The sequence below is a fragment of the Aulonocara stuartgranti genome, assembly GCF_965226115.1.
Source record: "Aulonocara stuartgranti genome assembly, chromosome: 7".
Taxonomy (NCBI): domain Eukaryota; kingdom Metazoa; phylum Chordata; class Actinopteri; order Cichliformes; family Cichlidae; genus Aulonocara; species Aulonocara stuartgranti.
This window is the reverse complement of record NC_138945.1, coordinates 2,891,320-2,908,133: the sequence shown is the minus strand read 5'-3', so window position 1 is coordinate 2,908,133 and position 16,814 is coordinate 2,891,320. Positions and strand designations below refer to the sequence as shown.

At 42.5% G+C, this 16,814-nt stretch overlaps 1 protein-coding gene across 1 annotated transcript in view; it reads right to left on the bottom strand.

Annotated features, from left to right (window-relative positions):
- Window positions 1-16,814, bottom strand: part of LOC309710873 (polypeptide N-acetylgalactosaminyltransferase 18-like) — a 193,807-nt gene that overhangs the window by 37,752 nt on the left and 139,241 nt on the right. The window contains exons 5-8 of the mRNA XM_082540699.1: window positions 14,460-14,657; window positions 12,436-12,550; window positions 4,479-4,664; window positions 3,010-3,147 (exon numbers count right to left, since the gene is read on the bottom strand). Of these exons, the coding sequence (XP_082396825.1) occupies window positions 3,010-3,147; window positions 4,479-4,664; window positions 12,436-12,550; window positions 14,460-14,657 (637 nt within the window). The remainder of the gene's footprint in view (window positions 1-3,009; window positions 3,148-4,478; window positions 4,665-12,435; window positions 12,551-14,459; window positions 14,658-16,814) is intronic.

Below are 16,814 nucleotides of genomic sequence, written 5' to 3'. Positions count from 1 at the left end.
AACCCGAGTCCACTGGCCCAGCAGGAGGGATCCAAAATGAATACGGATCACGGATTCAGACCAGATCCGGTTCAGCTCTGGTCGTTTCCCAGCTCATCCCGTCTGAATCATAATGGCTTCATTTCCCTGACGTGATTTGTTCCTTTGTTTAAAAAGGCTCCTTTGATCTAAGCTATACTAATTTATGCAATATATATAAAAAATGAAGCAGTTCTTATAATGTGCTTCTTTTTAATGATAAAACTTTAGATGAAAAAAACCTGGAAAGTTGCCCTGCTTTGTTTTTTTTCAGGAATCTGAAACCATGACTGAACTGGAGAACATTAGATCAGAGGTTTTATCCAGTAATAGCAAAAAAAGTGAGGTTGTTACATTTCATCAGTAGATTAAGCTTTTACTAAAAAATTATTGAAACATAGAAATGATCATTAACTATAGAAAAAAACAGTTTTTATTCATTAAACACTGTCTTGAGGATAATAACGTCACAGACCGTCTCTCCTGTCGGGTCACAGCTGAGTAATTAGATTAAAAATCAAGAAGAAAAATAAGATTCCAGCTTCATTTAATCAAAATTACATTTGGATAAATGACAGCAAATGTTCTAACAAATTATATATTTAGTATCAAAGTTTTATTCTGTCTGTCATGACAACGGAGCTAATCGAAATGAACCTTTTTAAACTTCCTGTTTTTTAATATAAACAGTCAGCACTGGCACGTGTTCATATTCAGGGTGAACATTCCCAGAGCTGATTGGAGCAACTCTGATCAGCTGTTCTGGCGGCTCTGAGTTGATTTTTAAACTCAAAGATTGTTTTACCTGCTTCCTCGAATAGGGCCCACAATCTGAAGACCAAACCTCATTTCAGTTTACGAGTTATTATTATTTCAGAGTAACAGAAGCATGCACTGATACTGTGCACATTTTATCTGATTTCCTATCATTCAGAAAAACTCAAGAAAGTGAATTTTGGGCAAAGCTTGAATAATCATATCACCTGGTGGGATACGGTCAAAATAACCTGGAGGTTATGCGGGTTACTTTGTACCCACATTTTGTTACCAGGTTCATCATCTAGCTGTATCTTTTCTTTTTAACCCTTACAAGTGTCATGTTTCCATCTCATGTCTGAGAATCTGTTCCTAAATGGGCTGTCTTGCTCTTTGTTCTACACGACACCAATCAGGTGTAACACTGTGGCCACTGACAGGTGAAGTGAATACCACTGATTATCTCTTCAGCACAGGACCTGTTAGTGGGTTGGATATGTATATTAGGGAGCAAGTGAACATTCTGTCCTCAAAGTTGTTTTTATGGAGGAAAAATGGGCAAACATGAGGATCTGAGGAGGTTTGAAAAAGGGACAAATCTCTAAAACTGCAGATTTGTGGGGTGTTTCCATCTGCAGGGGTCATGAAAAGCGGTCCAAGGAAGGAACAGGGGTGAACCAGCGACAGGGTCATGGGTGGCAAAGGCTCTTTCATGCATGTGGAAGTGACAGCTGTCCCCTCTGGTTTGACCCAGCAGACAAGCTACTAAAACTGAAACTGCTGAAAAATGTAAAGGTGTCAGAATACACAGAGCATCACAGTTTGTTGGCACCAGTCAGGATGCCATCTGCCACGAAGCAAAGATGGTTCAGGAACGGTTTGAGGAGCACAAAAACGGGTTTGAGGGGTTTCACCAGATCTCAGTCCAAACAAGTCCGATCCACGGAGGACTTAAAGGATCTGCTGCTAACATCTTGGTGCCAGATACCACAGCACACCTTCAGGGGTCTAGTGAAGTCCATGCCTCGGTACACTTAAGTTACAATGTGGCAAAAGTTTTGGTTTTTTCATCAATGCAGAAACTGGATGTCTACCCAAGCTACAATCCAGTTATAAGTTTTAAAGATTTTATGGGTTAAAGGGTGACTGAGATCTCAATTAAAAATGACATTAAATGGTTAGTAAGTGGAATTGGTCCCAAATTAGTCATTTTCTTCCTCTATCAGCAGGAGCAGTCAGAGCAGGGGGATAATTCTGCTCCGCTTTCAACAGATTACTGTCATTTTTCAATTATGCAAAATCCTCCCACGGACGTTAGATGATGAGAGTTATAGTCATGCAGAAGTTAAGTGGTAGAAAAAAAGTTCACCTTCTCCATACCTGCTGCTGTGATTTAAAGTGAGTGTGCGTGTGCAATTGCACTGAGGGTTAACAGAAAAGTTGTGTTTTTGCAGCTGGAAAGTTACAGGAAGTCATGAAGAGGTGTTTATGATACGACTATAACAGGGTGGGTATTGTTTCTATTTTAGGTTATTTCTAAAAAGCATCGACATGAAGAATCTGAACAAAACAAAATAAGAGGCGCACACTCGCAGGAGCACAAGACCTAACTGTGAAAGTCCATTTGTGACCATTTCCAGATGAATCATTTTGGGTAGAGGGTATATTTTGTCACCACAGGGAATCAAAATAATTTAGCAGAGGCACTGATATACAGACCACGTGGTGAGAAACCCCCCATCACTTCTAGCAACTCAAATCCAGACTTTAATCACTCTAATATCTTTATTTTACACCAAAACATGAAAAGAAGTATCAATCGTATTGGATGCGAATCCCAAATCCTAAACTGGTAGTGGTCGTGCATAAGAAGGCAAAAGTCCATGAAACAGCCCCAGGGTCATACATGAGGACATCAGTGAGGAACAAAAGAAAAAACAGAAGCACTGGAGCATCAGGAAATGTTTGGAAAGCTATAAATGTACGAGAAACAGAGGTTTTAAACTAGAACAGAAAGAAAATGCCTACAGCTCTCATGGGCTGTGTGGGGTTCAACAGGCTGCCAGTCGACTGCAGGGCCAACTGTTTCACAAAGACTACAAATACCCAGGAATACATAACGTTCTGATTTGGGAATTATTCAGAAACCAGTGGGAACTCATTAATGAATAAACCCTTAATTCTGGATGTCAACATAGGCAAAGACAGAAATGCAGGTCGATCACAGGAACTCACCACGCCATACGCAACTGTGTCGCTGTAGGATCGGAGCTCAGGGTAGATGTTGGAGAGGAACCAGCTGAACGGTCGACAGCGGAGTCTTGACCGCAGGGCCTTCCTCTTTGAAATGTCCCCGATGTCTATTCCTGAGTTCTAGGCAAGGAAATAAACACACACAGATCCAAGTTTTACATGCTGAGCATTTTACTGCCACCCAATGACCTCGAGCAACACGATAAATACAAAAAGAGCTTCAATTTTCTTACATTCGACGTAGCAATAAATAAAAACACGTGCAGAATTCAGGCGTCTGCGTCCTTTGAGCACTACTACATCCTTGGAATGGCAATGGAAGAGTCGGAAATGATAACTGAGCAGAAGAACAGCAAGGAATGTTTAAAAAGGAGCCTCACAAGAGTGCGATACTCAGTGAGGAACGGCTGAAATTAAACAGAGATGTTAAAGCAGAATCTACATAAAAAGTATGTGAAATGTTCCCGAAAGATTGTTTTCCTGCCAAGAGGAAATTTACCCTACAGACATAAATTGTTCTTGGTCCTACAAATTTGAGCATCTACTGGTTGATCTGCATTGAATCACTGTAAATCTGGTCTGCAACACTGTGCTCATACAAAAAACAATATCAGAGAAGAGTTATTGCCGGGCTCGAGCAAACTGGAAGACAAGAGCGATCTACAGGCTTATAATGAAACTAGCTATGAACTGAAGGACTACTTTGGGTGAGTTAGGTATATGTGCGATCACTCAGATATGAGTCTGACTTCGCATTAGACCTGAACACACGTGGTTGAAACATGGATACTAAAAGGCTGAACTAGTGTGAACTTTTTGGGATTATGAGGGTTTGGTTAGGTTTTGATAGGTCAGCTAAACCTGGTTAAGAAACACACTGTAGATCTTTGTTATACAGTATTCAAATGACTTGTCATCTGAAAATGTAAACAAACAGGAAGTGACAAAAACGGTAGTACCTCTAATGACCGCTTGAGGGTGGGTCCAAAAGCAAATCGATCTCAATGCTAAAACGTGCAACGTTACGACATGAAACGGTATGATGGAGCTTGACACAGAATAAATAACCAAGCTCTCTAGTGTCATCTGGTAAGTTAACGCTCAATTATTTTATCTAACTTTCATCACACATACAACTAACATGCTAAGAATTGTCCAAAATCCACAGCGAAAATGTAGCTCCATCTTTTATATACAGTATATCCTTGCACAACAACAATCCTTCAGAGATGCATTTGCTTGTTATTTATGTGCCACTGACTTTCTAGTGGATCTCCATGGTGGCATTCATGGCTGCTAGAAAATCTGTAACACAACCCCTGAACACAAATAAACATGTCCACAATAACACCCCCGCACAGGGAGAAGAAGCACCACACGCACACGCACACACACACACACACACACACACACACACACACACACACACACAGTGAGTGCAGTGTGTTTACCTGCAGTGGAACGTTCCAGGCCATGTAGACGTGACTCTTGTACTGGTCCATCCAGACCTCAGCCACCCTCAGAGCATTGCGGCGGACGTGAGCCGTCAGGTTCTCCGTGTAGGGTTTGTGGGCACGCTCGATGTGGGCGATCCGAGAGCAGGGCAGGACCTCTACACTGCCACCGCACTGCCACACCTTTGTTACACACACACACACACACACACACACACACACACACACACACACACACACACACACACACACACACACACACACACACAAATGTAAATTCTGACATGTGAGGACTGTGGGGACTCCCAAAAAAGGTAGAGATATTTTCAGCACCTGCCAGGTTACTGCCAGTTAAACCTGTGTCCTCTGAATAGGGGATTAAAACCTGCTGAAACTGAGCCTGGCTGATGGAATTAGCATGAATAGAAAGGTATCACAGGCACACAGTGGTGATGCCTACCCAGATGCTGCTATTTTCATCTGTCTGCACTTGTTTGACAGTGGAAGCTGTCCTACATGCCTATGTAGGACTAGCCAGGCTCATGACACATGTGACAAATGTTATTTCAAGTCATACATGTTTTAGTAAAACAATATTTGGTGTGTGTGTGAGGTAGCACATCATAGAAAACTCATGTTTGGATTCTTCCTTCTTTTGTGCCATATACGGTAATGGAAAAAAGTGTCTTTGGATTCAAAGGTTTTCTGTGTGAGGAGATAATAAATACAAACTTCACACCCTCAGCAGGTTCTAAAATTAGGTAAATACAACCTCAGAAGTACAGCTACACGTGGGATATTATACCGTATTATTATTTATCAGAATAAAAACTAAAAATGCAGAAGCAGTGCCTGAAAAGCTAAGCACTATCTTCCTGCTTCCACTACTCACGATTCAGACAAGCCACAGTTAACATGTTAAAGGCTCAAGTTCATGACAGACATGGCTGGTTTGGAAGGGCTATCAGGGCCTCTTCTCTTTAAAAAGAACACAGCAGCACAGCTTAGGCCTGGAAAGCTGCATCTGAACAAACCACAAGACTCCTGCAACAATGTCCTTTGGACAGAGACCAAAGTGGAGATGTTAGTCCATCATGCACAGCAGCACATTTGGAGAAAAAGAAACACAGCACATCTCATACCAGCTGTCAGCAGCGTGGTGGAGGCATGAGGATTCTTCTAGAGTCAGATGTGAGGCCATCTGTCCAAAAGCTAAAGGTTGGACCAAACTGGGTCAACAGGACAAAGATCCCAAGCACATCATCAAGTGTCCAACAGAAAAGTATCCAGGTGCTGCAGTGGTCCAGAGTACAGACCTCAGCCTGACTGAGATGCTGTGGTGGGAGCTTCAGAGAGCTGTGCATACATGCATGCTGCAAAACTCACTGAACTAAAGTAACTAAGGAAGCTCAGAGCCTTTAATATGTGCAGCAAGATGTCAGAGATGTTTATGTCTGTGGTAGCGAGTGCATCTAGTCTCTGTTCTCCCTCAGACTCCACCTCGCTGCCATAAAGAACACTACCATTCTCTTCAAAGCTGCATAATAACTCTTCGTTCTGTCAGACCCCAAACATATTTGTATCATACCTCCATGCAGCTGTTATTCTCATATTTAGAGAGTATTTATGATTTATTAATGCAACTTGCAATTTTCTCTTACACAATGTGAGTCTTGTACTGTTTTAATCCAACTTCTTTTTTCATCACTGTCGTAAATATATAAAGTTCCTCACCTCATCGTGCAAGGTCTTCATCAGGCGCCTGCAGCACTTTTATTCTAAATGTGTTGTTTATTGCAGACTTTAGTATTTTTGCTCTTGATCGTGAAAATAAAAACCTGGTGTTAGAAAGGATCATAATAAGTCATGTTTAAAGGCTAACCCCACTGGCCTGTTACACCAAGCAAAAATATGCACGTTGACAAAATGTTACTGCAGCTAGAACTTCTGCACGGCTGTTGTTAACATCTTGCAGCGGTTAAACACTGACTGTCAGTGCTAAACAAAACCTTCCTGACAACGAAGTCGATACAGTACTCAAACAATGCTTTGATGTGGAATAATCGAACATCTTTCACCAGCTACAGGTATTTTATTAGTGTTTCGGCCCACAGCTGCATATCTAAATGTTTACTACTTTGCCCTCCGGTGAGTTTCAGAGTATGATGCGATGTGCACCGTCTCAAAGGTGAAGGAATTACATGGATCACGGGTCAGTAGGAGAGAAGCAAAGGCCATCTCTGCTGGTACTTTAGCTACTTTGAGCTCTTCCTTCTCAACATCAACTCCACTCATATTAACTTTTTTTCAGGGGTCCAATTCAAACCACTGCCAATAACAGCGAAGGACATCGCTGACTGATGTATGAGCGAGGCAGCAAATACATCGCAGGGTTACCTAGACAACGGAACTTGGAGTGTCCACTAGTGACCACCTGTCAGCTACAAAGCAAAGTGCAACAATCAAGCTGCTTCAAATGTGGACCAACTTTCAGGAAATAGCAACACTTCTCCAGAAATATTCTAGAATTCGCCACGTTTGGTCAGAAGATTATTGTACCATTGTTTCCACAATAGCGCTGCTCAACACTGAGCTGCAGGCACCTTAGGATTTCACAAACAAATGCTGGGAAATGCTGATTTGAATAGAAACTCCTGTTCCCTCTATTGCAATCCTGCACTCCTGTGCATTTGTGTTCTAATCCCTCCTGCCGGCCAGCCTCCTTCCCTCTATCCTACCAAAGCAAAGCGCTGCTGCAGAACAACAGCAGAAACTGTAGCGCTGGCCTGACGCCCAGGCAGGGCCAAATTCAGAGATAATACATGCTTCTTTCAGAAATACCTCAACACTTTCTATAAAGGATTTACAACATGGGGTTAGAGTATAAGGAGCTATTCTTCGAGTATAACAATCTACCTCTGAGCATGTGGGTGTGCAGCGTGAGATAGAGAATGGCATCAGGAAAAAGGGGAAATGAAAGAAGGAGAGATTCAAAAAAGGATATAAAAAGAGGAGGTGCTGGGATAAACACACAGGGAGATAAAGCGGGAATAAAGAGAGGAGATAAAGAGAGTGAAATAAAGGGGAGAGAAATCTGGTCTTCAGTGATCTTTTCGAGAAGTCTTTTCTTTTTTTGGCTTTGTTATTTTTGTTCACGGGTGAACACAGGGTCATGTGCCAAATACTACACAGCAAACATCACAGAGCATCATTATGACTTTGAGAACTCGCAGTTTGGGTGCGTGTGCATCCGCTGTCTGGGAAGTTGTGTCTGGCTGACTTGTACGGGTGTCACCCAGACAAAACGCAGCACATTTACATCCCTAATTGTCTCCCGGCCTGTCTCCTTTGGTGAAATGTGGAACAAATCTTGCTGTCAGACTTGTGTTTTTAAAAGTTTTTAATGAGAACATGAGCAGCAAAAGGCATAAACAAGTTGTGAATTATAAATCGCATTGAGCGAAGACAACCACCCGTCGTGATGGAGCGAGAAAAAAAAAAAAGACAATGAGTGTTAAATATGCACAATATTACGCCAGCACGGCGCAGATCAGGCTTCATGAAAGCAATCTTTATCACTAAAAGGAGCGTGCAGGCCAGAGATACGGAGAGCTTCTGCAGAAACCGAGGGAGCGCACGAACAAATCGCTGATAAAAAAGAAAAAGTAGTCTGTGTTTGGTATGAAGATAGAAATAGAACAAACGGAGTGTTTTCTGAGTTAAACCCAGGGCCAAAACCAACACATGATGAAATAGTTAGATTAGGAGCAATGCCCCTGGGACATGTGTGCAGAACTGATTCTGTCAAAATATCACCGCCGATTTACATAATCATTGATCTGAAAAAGGGGCTTCTACAGCTCTGTGTGCTGAAACATTGACTTTCCCTGTCATTCCTGATGTTTTTATAGAAAACCACGAAGTAAAAAACTCATCAGAATAATGATGTGCGTGTCGAGGCGGGGACTCTATAGAATTCCACGTGCTGCTGAGTTCAGGCTTCAGATGGTCCTGTGGCACTGGAAGTGTTTGCTACAGAAATAAAATGTCAATACTCTGGCTAACCTTTGGTTGCTCTTTCAGCTGTTCCAAAAAACTCCACACACGGAGTTGTAACCTGTCCACATCCACACAAAATGCTCCACAGCCCCCAGCGGTTTCAGCTTCTACGCTGAAACCGCTCCATTTTGCTTCACCGTTGCTGTCAACCCTGCAGAGGGCAACTGACTCTTGGCCCCGTTTCAGCACACAGGCCAACAAGTAATGTGGGCAGAGCGGCCGACGGCTGAGGGGAGCATCTGATCTGGGTCAGAAAGACGTGCACTGCGGTCGTGGTGGCGACAGTGAGCTCATCCCCCCACAGAGGGACCCTCACTACTTCTGCTTCACTGAATAAACCATCCAACTCTCCGCTGTGCTAATGTCAACAGGTGTTCAATTTGTCTCTGCAGTGTGGGCTTATGCAGAGTAATTATATGGCAAAAGAGCTCTATAATAGAGAATAACCTCACTGCATGATGCAGCAGCACTCTTGCTCTCTGCACTGTGAGGAGCTAAGGAGAAAGGCATTATCAGACCTGTAGCAGGCTTGACATTCATGCTTCATATGGAGTCACATCCGAGTCCTCCACAAAAGCTTCCGTGAGACAAAGGAAGGCACAACACAGCCAGTGACCAGACACATTTATATTCATGACATCATAGTGTGTTTATGACATAAGGTTGTAGCTGTTCTAAAAATGCACAGAGCCAAATATACTAAGTGGAACTAATAAGCCTGACTGCAAAACGCTGTGTGCTGGACTGGAAAGTTTGTCGGGTGAATAATCTGTGAAACAAATCGTCAGCCAGTTCTTTTCAAAGATGCCCTGCACCATCAATCAGACCTCAGGAGGGAGGATCCACTAACCAGCACAGCAGTGTAACTGTGGGGTTCATGCACATGTCTCAGAATAACACTTCAGGAAGCAGCTGAAGAAGCAGCAGCAGGTTCTGATAAAAGGGAAACTGTTAAAATCTGAAGGTTGAAGGAACAAATAGAAGAAACCAAAAGATGATTTGCCACCAGATCCTGATCCATGCATGCATCACTCCCCTTTATTCTGACTTAAATCCAGTGACCCCTGAACGACATTCTTTGAACACACTTCACACCTGAAAAAGAAGAAAAGACTACATGAGAGCTGATTTGTGAGGCTGCAGATCTCTACATGCGCCCTGCTGTGTGAAGACACAGACGTCTGCTGCCTGAAGTTTTCATTATGAACCAATGTCTGCGTAGCAATGTAACTAATACCCTGAAACACTGCCAACTCTGCTGCTCCCTGTAACTTTATGCATGTGTAATGAGCCACTCCCCCCTCTCTCGGTCCTCCATGTTAAGCTCTGCTCTCTTACATTAAACAGAAGTATTAAGGAGCAGAAATAGACGCGTCTCAGCTCGAAACATCTGGCTGAGCAACTACAGGAGCCAAAGGTTAGGCATGTATTCCCTCCTCATTCCAAATTATCAAAGCAGCAACTTTAACAACCACATAAGGTGCATAAAATATCATTATTTGAAAAGTTTGAAAATTGCTCTTGCAAACGTAAAAAAAAAATCCTGTCCGAGTGGTTCCTTCATTTTCTCTCTAACTTTTCAACACCTACAAATATGCAATGCACTTCTGCGAGCTGCAGAAGCACCTGTGTTTGTGACCTTTAATAAATCTGGTGCAATATTTCCTATAAGTGCACTCTTCCTATTGGAGTTTAGACTGAGATAACACAGCTCCTGTAGTCAACATCCAGCCAACATTCCTTTACAGGTAGCGTCGCACTCACAGCAGTTCGCCTGCGTTCTTGTTTACATGTGGAGGGGTATAATTACTGGGGAAACATCCACCATTCCCGAGCAAATACAGGGAGCATCAGTCAGCTTGGATGCTGGCAGGTCTGCTTGTTCAGCTCTTTAGCTCCATAACCTAAGCAATACCTTATTTTTCCACCAGGGGCAGCAGAGCAGATCTTTTACTGAAGGTCTCTGTTCATCTGTTGAAACATAGATACTGAATAAAGCACTGAAAAGGTTAAGATTGCAAGGAGGGATCCAAAAATAGTGGCAGTGCTGTAATCAGTCCAAACATGCATGAGGTGATTACTCTGAAGGGGAGATTGGACACATTTAAATCGACAGATTTCAGTTTATTTCGGGCCAGTTTCTGAAACCATAGTTGCTGCTGGCTTGTCCCACCATAACTCAAATCAGCTTTCAGTTCTTCTCCCTCGATTCTGATCATTTAGCTCCAAGCATGCCTTCTTTAGCTTTTTACGGTTCATTGAAGGCTGCCGATGTGGGTTTCTTTTACTGCTGTTTTAGAAGAATGGAGCCAGGGGGAAGGTGGCATTTAAAACGTCTATTAATGCATCACAAATGGATGCAGTCAGACAAAGTTAATGATAACTGGGCTGTATGTCTGTTTTAGAGGGCACAGTACAGTAACAACCAGAAACTTCTCTCTGTGTTTCATTTATTTATCTATTCTTTTCTAGACTTGGTGGTTCAGATCAGCATCAGCCAGCCCGGCCTGATAATCAAACCTGCCCGACACAGACACGGTTGCAGTAAATCACTCCACACCGAGCCTGAGTCAACAGTTTCTCTCGATGGCTCCCGGATACATTCAGCCTCAACGCTGTGTCATCCTCCCGGGGCTGATTGGCAGCCTCAGGATGACTGTGCTTGTGCAGAGCCCAAGGCCTCTAGAGATCCGATTAGAGATAGAGTCCCTCTGGTAACTTAATGTTCTGATGGAGTTAGGCTGCCTGAAAATGAAATAAAATGTGTTGCTGCTCAAATTTGCCAGAAACTACAAGAAAACTGGAAGATGTGGAAGTTACTGTCACCATAATGTGATATATTCATATAATTTTATCATATTAAGTTACAATTTGTAGTTGTTACATCATTAGTAATTAGCCAGTTTGGGTGAGTCACCGATAAAGATGCTGCTCTATCAAAGGAAAGGTCATTCTTTTTTCTGTATGCTAGGCGAGCCGTCCTTTTAGCACAGTTCAGGTTGGATGGTGACAGCAGCTGATGCTGTTGTTAGGCGGCCCACGCTACATGTGTTTGTAGGTTACTGTATGGAAAGTGCTGGCAGAGATCTCAATCGATATAATTCAAATCAGTTTTACTGGTATATGCAACTGTTCTTGAATTTTAAGATAAAGGTCCAAAAATTAACAGCTCCTTATGAGCAAGAAAAACACCCTTTTAACAGGGAGCAACCTGTTAAAACCAGGCTCGGGGAGGGAGGGCCACCAAAGACACAGTGTGGAAGAAAGCCTGAGCTTAATAAGGCTTTATAAAGACACAGAGAGAAACATTTGAGTGAAGAAGAAACACCCAGTGCATCATGGGATGCCCCCAGCAGCCTAGACCTATTGTAGCATAACTAACGGAGAATTCAGCATCACCTGATCCAGCCCTAACTTTATGCAGGTGTAAATAAATATATTTTGAAATAAACTGACACTTTTTCCTCATAAAATGACAGTTTTCTATTAATGCATGCTGGCTGTATCCTTGTAAGGACTTTACATTATAATATAAAGCACCTTGAGGTGACTTGTTGTGATTTGGTGCTATATAAAGAAAACAGAACTGAATTGACGGGTCAGTTTAAGATTGATAACGGTTATCATTGCTCCATGTTTCACCAGTAACTAGTTTTTAGAAGTCTGGTTAAACCAAGCTGTCAGGCAGCTGCTGCTGATTACATCAAAATGGCGAGTGTGGCAAAAGTTTTGACCCCAATACATTAAAAAAACGAATTTTTACTATAATCAAAACCATCTGTTTCATTCTGGACTGTATCGTAAGGGTCTCCATGAAGCTGGACAAAAAGGAGTTCTTGAGTATTCAGAAATTAATCAGTTTGGTTATAAGAAAAGTTTATAAAGACCGTCTCACCCTGATTCCAAGCTCCACATTTTCTCCACCATAAATTTCCATGCCCTCATCAAGCAGGCCAATCTCTTCAAAGTATTTCCTGTCGACCACAAAGCAGCCAATCAGAGCAGGGCTCCTAGAATGAGAGGAAAGAGAAAAGGTCACAGAAAAATGAAGCTTGCTTTATATTAAAGTGAATGCACTGTCATTAGGCCCTTTAAAAAATATAATGCAAAGCCTTCTCCTCTACCCACATACAACAGCTATGTCCTAATCCACAATTAGCCTCATACTGGGGCTAATTGTGGGGATCAAGCCCCCTGCAGATCTATTTTTCAAGTACACTGCACATTCGCTGCTCTAAACATAGTCCTTAGTCTTGCATGAAAACCCAAGCAGTGCATTATACTCACAAATGATGCAGCTGTCAAAATGATGCCTTCACCTAACACAACTACTTCAGGACATTTTGTGGAAATTCAGGCGGGAAGAGTACACAAATCTTTCATCAACATCAAACTGAACCAACAGGGGTGAAAAATAACTCCTATTAGTATTCATGCTGTCAGTCGCACACATCTCTTCTTATCAATATGAAATACAGCAGCGCAGCAAAAACAGCTTGTTTGGGTGAATTTTGCATCCCAGTGGATACACACAGTGGCAAACAGCCAGAAACCAAAAAAAGACCCCCCCCCCCGGCTTTCAACACATTCTTTTTCATACAACATTCAGTTAAAGAGTTGTTTTTATTTTGCAGCCTATAGCGTACAGCAAATACTGAGCTATGGAGTTCTCATTATCAATCTGCAGTGGTGCTAAATGTGAGGTGCAGAGGAAACACTTCCAGGTGTGCTGAAGCATTAAGAGTTCCTTTCACTGGAACTAAGAGCTGAGCCCCCGCACCGTAATCCCCCCTCCACCAAACTTTACACTTGTGCAGTCAGAAAAGTACCGTTGCCCTGGCAACCGCCAGATCCAGACTGGTCCGTCGAACTGCCAGACGAAGGAGCGCGATTGGTCACTCCAGAGACATGTCTGCACTGTTCTGTATTTCACTGCATTTTAGTAGTAGTATCCATTATCGCATTCAAAGGTGGATTTTCTGAAGCTCAGCGGAACAATGTGCGTCCGAACACTGCCTCTCACAGACCGTAACTCATCATCTTCTGATAACTAGGAAGAGCACAATACGCATGTTTACTTAAGAAATTAGATACCGATTTAACAAAACTGCTCTGAAAGCCATTAAGCGGTAACAATACTCTCAAGCGGTCCTCCCGAGCAAATCCAGCAGCAATCTGCACTTGAACAAAAGTGCTTAAGAAGATAGAGAAATATATAATTGGGCCCATTTATCTTCCTCCATTACAATATTGAGCAGGATACGTCCTCTTGTTTTTCTCCAAATCTATAAACACTGTATTATTGATTTACTTGCCATAAACCTCAACAACAGACATGTTATCCTCTTTGCACGTATTGGTGAGCAGGCAATTCTGCTGTCATTACTGGGCTGTTTGTCTGTACTGGTCTCTGGTGTGCGTAAGCAATCTTTCTCCGTTATATTGGCAACACTTTCCTGGCCACTGAAGATCATTCTTTGTGGGTATGCGTGGTGACTGTGCGTGGTGTTCAGGACATCAAATAAGCAGACATAAAATGCACCTGCTCTCCTTCTTAAATGTTAACTGTAACGGCCCACCGAGACCGTTTTTATGTCTTACACTTAATTTGCTCTGTAGCTGTATTGCTTCCCGCGGGTTTTATACGGGTTACAATACTGACACTACACTAAGCAGAATTTACATGCGTAATTATTCATGGGGATTAGTGTTGGAGAAATTATAATGTAAAAATAATGAGCTTAGTAAGTGATCTTATCAACCCTACTTCAATATGCTTCAAGTCAAATGATTAATAATTAATACATTCTTGGACTTCTTTCTCATAAAGAGGTTCCTTTTAATAAAATAAAACCATTTCTTTTTCCCCCTCATATTTTTTTTTACATTATCGAGCCTCAGAGCTCATCTCCCGTTTACCTGATAGGCGCCGTGTTGTTGTGCTGCGTCCACCAGGACTTTGGCGGGTTGAGGTATCTGCACCACAGCTCCCAGTCGAAGCCCTGAGCAGACAGAGGGTATTCCTCGATCTCAAAGGTGTCATACTTGATGTTGTCAAATGAAGGCGAGACCACCCGGGTCCGGTCCTCCTTTATTCGCTGCAGAATAGGCTCCGCCCTGCAGGATGATAAAGTACAGATAGGAATGTGTTTATAAAGACAAAAGCAAATTATTGAAGAGATCGGTTTTACGCTGCAGGGATTAACGTGGTCTCTCCCATCATCTCACATCATGTTGTGAGAAGAATCAACACCATAAAGTATAGATTACTGGAAAAACAGTCTTTGTAGATGTGGTTTCATCACATTTTGACTCTGCATCAGCTACAAGCAGAGCTGTGCTAAGCCTGTCCGAACCTATGTCTTCCCCACCCAATGCACACATCTCCTGTGGTGTGCACAACCACACTGAGTTCTGTACCGCACAGGATGTGGCACTGGGCACTGCTCTCGTCGTTCACTGCTAACGGGGGAAGTTTCTTCTGATCTGAGGTCATATTAGAAAGAACCGAGTAGCAAGGCAGGACAGGCAGGGTGTTTGTGGCTCCTGAGAGGGGTGAGAGGCTCATGTGTATTGGCGTGCTTCCCGATGCAGTGAGGGGGCGACTGGTGGCACCAGCTAAACCACCAGCTGGAGCGATTGGCACACGCATAATGGGGTCGGTGTGCCCACCAGCAGACACATCCATTTGTGCAGATTTGACAGGGAAGCACTGCTGCCCGGCTCCCAGGCAGGGACGTTAGGGGCCCAAAGGTTGTCTGTGAATACCCCACAAAGCTGTGGTGGGTCTTGAGTTAACTGCACAAAGCGATGCTAAGAGAGGTGTGTAGTGGAACCTGGGGGCACAAAATGCTTGTCCGGCTGTATTTGTAAGACCTGCGACTGATTGGTGACCTTTCTTTGTCTTTTCTGATTGACTGCAGGACAAGAAGGAAGAGCCTGCTGCTGTGCTGCTTTATCAACTACTCCCCCTGGAGGATCATGTGATAGTGTTACCTTGTTTTTTCTAATATTCCTGTGCAGCTTTCTGTTGAGCGAGGAGGAGTGAGCAAGCTTTCTAATAAGCTTTGATTCTTTTCCTCTAAAGAGACGTTTAGTGAAGAAATTACATTTTGTTCCAGTAGATATTTGTTTTACTCATTCATTATTTCACTTTGCTTTTACTTCTGTGCGGGTGTTGATTCTTTTGGTGTGCACATACTCTGTAGCAGCCTTTTTATTAAATGTATTTCTTTTAAAAAAAGACGGAAAGCTTTTGTTGAGCAATCATCTTAAAGCCGATACATGTGGTTCAGAACTAATTTGTGTGCTATTAATTTGGTCACAGTCGCTTCATTATGCATCTTTTTGTCATGTACAAATACAGTCATCTCAAAGACAGGATAATAAACTTCAGGTAACTGATCTAACATCCAAGACTGGACCCTAAAAATTCTGACTGCTCTAAATGTCCCTAAAGGATGGAAAAACAAACAGCACAAGACACAAAATGTTCACCTTGAATCATGTTTGAATTTTTGAGCCTTATTTGCCTCTTTGCTTTGTTTTGATTAAATAAATATAAAAGACAGTTTTTGTGGTCCTTTTTGTCTTTATTGAGCCTAAATCTCATTGGTGTATTTTCACAGTTTATGTTCCTGATTCTGCTCCGATTGGGCGGAGCAACCAAGTAATTTTATCCAGCTTTTATTTAGTTCAAAGCTCTGTTTCAGCAGTGTCATTATCTGCAAGTACCAAAATGCAAATGAAGAAGTCAAAAGAAAACAGAAAAGTCAAAAGGCCCCAGACACTGGCAGAGGAAACAGCCTAAATTATTCCTCTTCTATCTTATATTTGTCATGAATATTACTGATGCTGCCTGCTGTCAGCTGAAGATTCTTTGCCCTTAAGAACTTTATAACCCGGCTGCGTGTTCGGGTTTGTTTGTTTTTGAAATTTGCATTTTAACAGTAGAGAAATAAAAAGTTCTTTAAACTGAATTTGAAGCCTAAAAAAGTCAAACATGTATTAAATATCACACGAATGAGTCTGTCTGGGAAAAAAGAATGTGATAAAACAATCTGGGGAATTGTCAGTTCAAGCTGGGAAATGAGACGGCCGTCTTGACTGGATCAGGAAGGTCATCCCGCTGGAGAGCAGCGAGCACAGAGCTGAATCAAGGACTGAAGGAGTGCAGCTGAAGGCTCATCAGAGACAGCAGAATCAGTGGAAGCAGTAAGGTGGTGTCTGGAATATGAAGTCCTTGAGAGATCCGATTCCATCCTACTTAGCCTT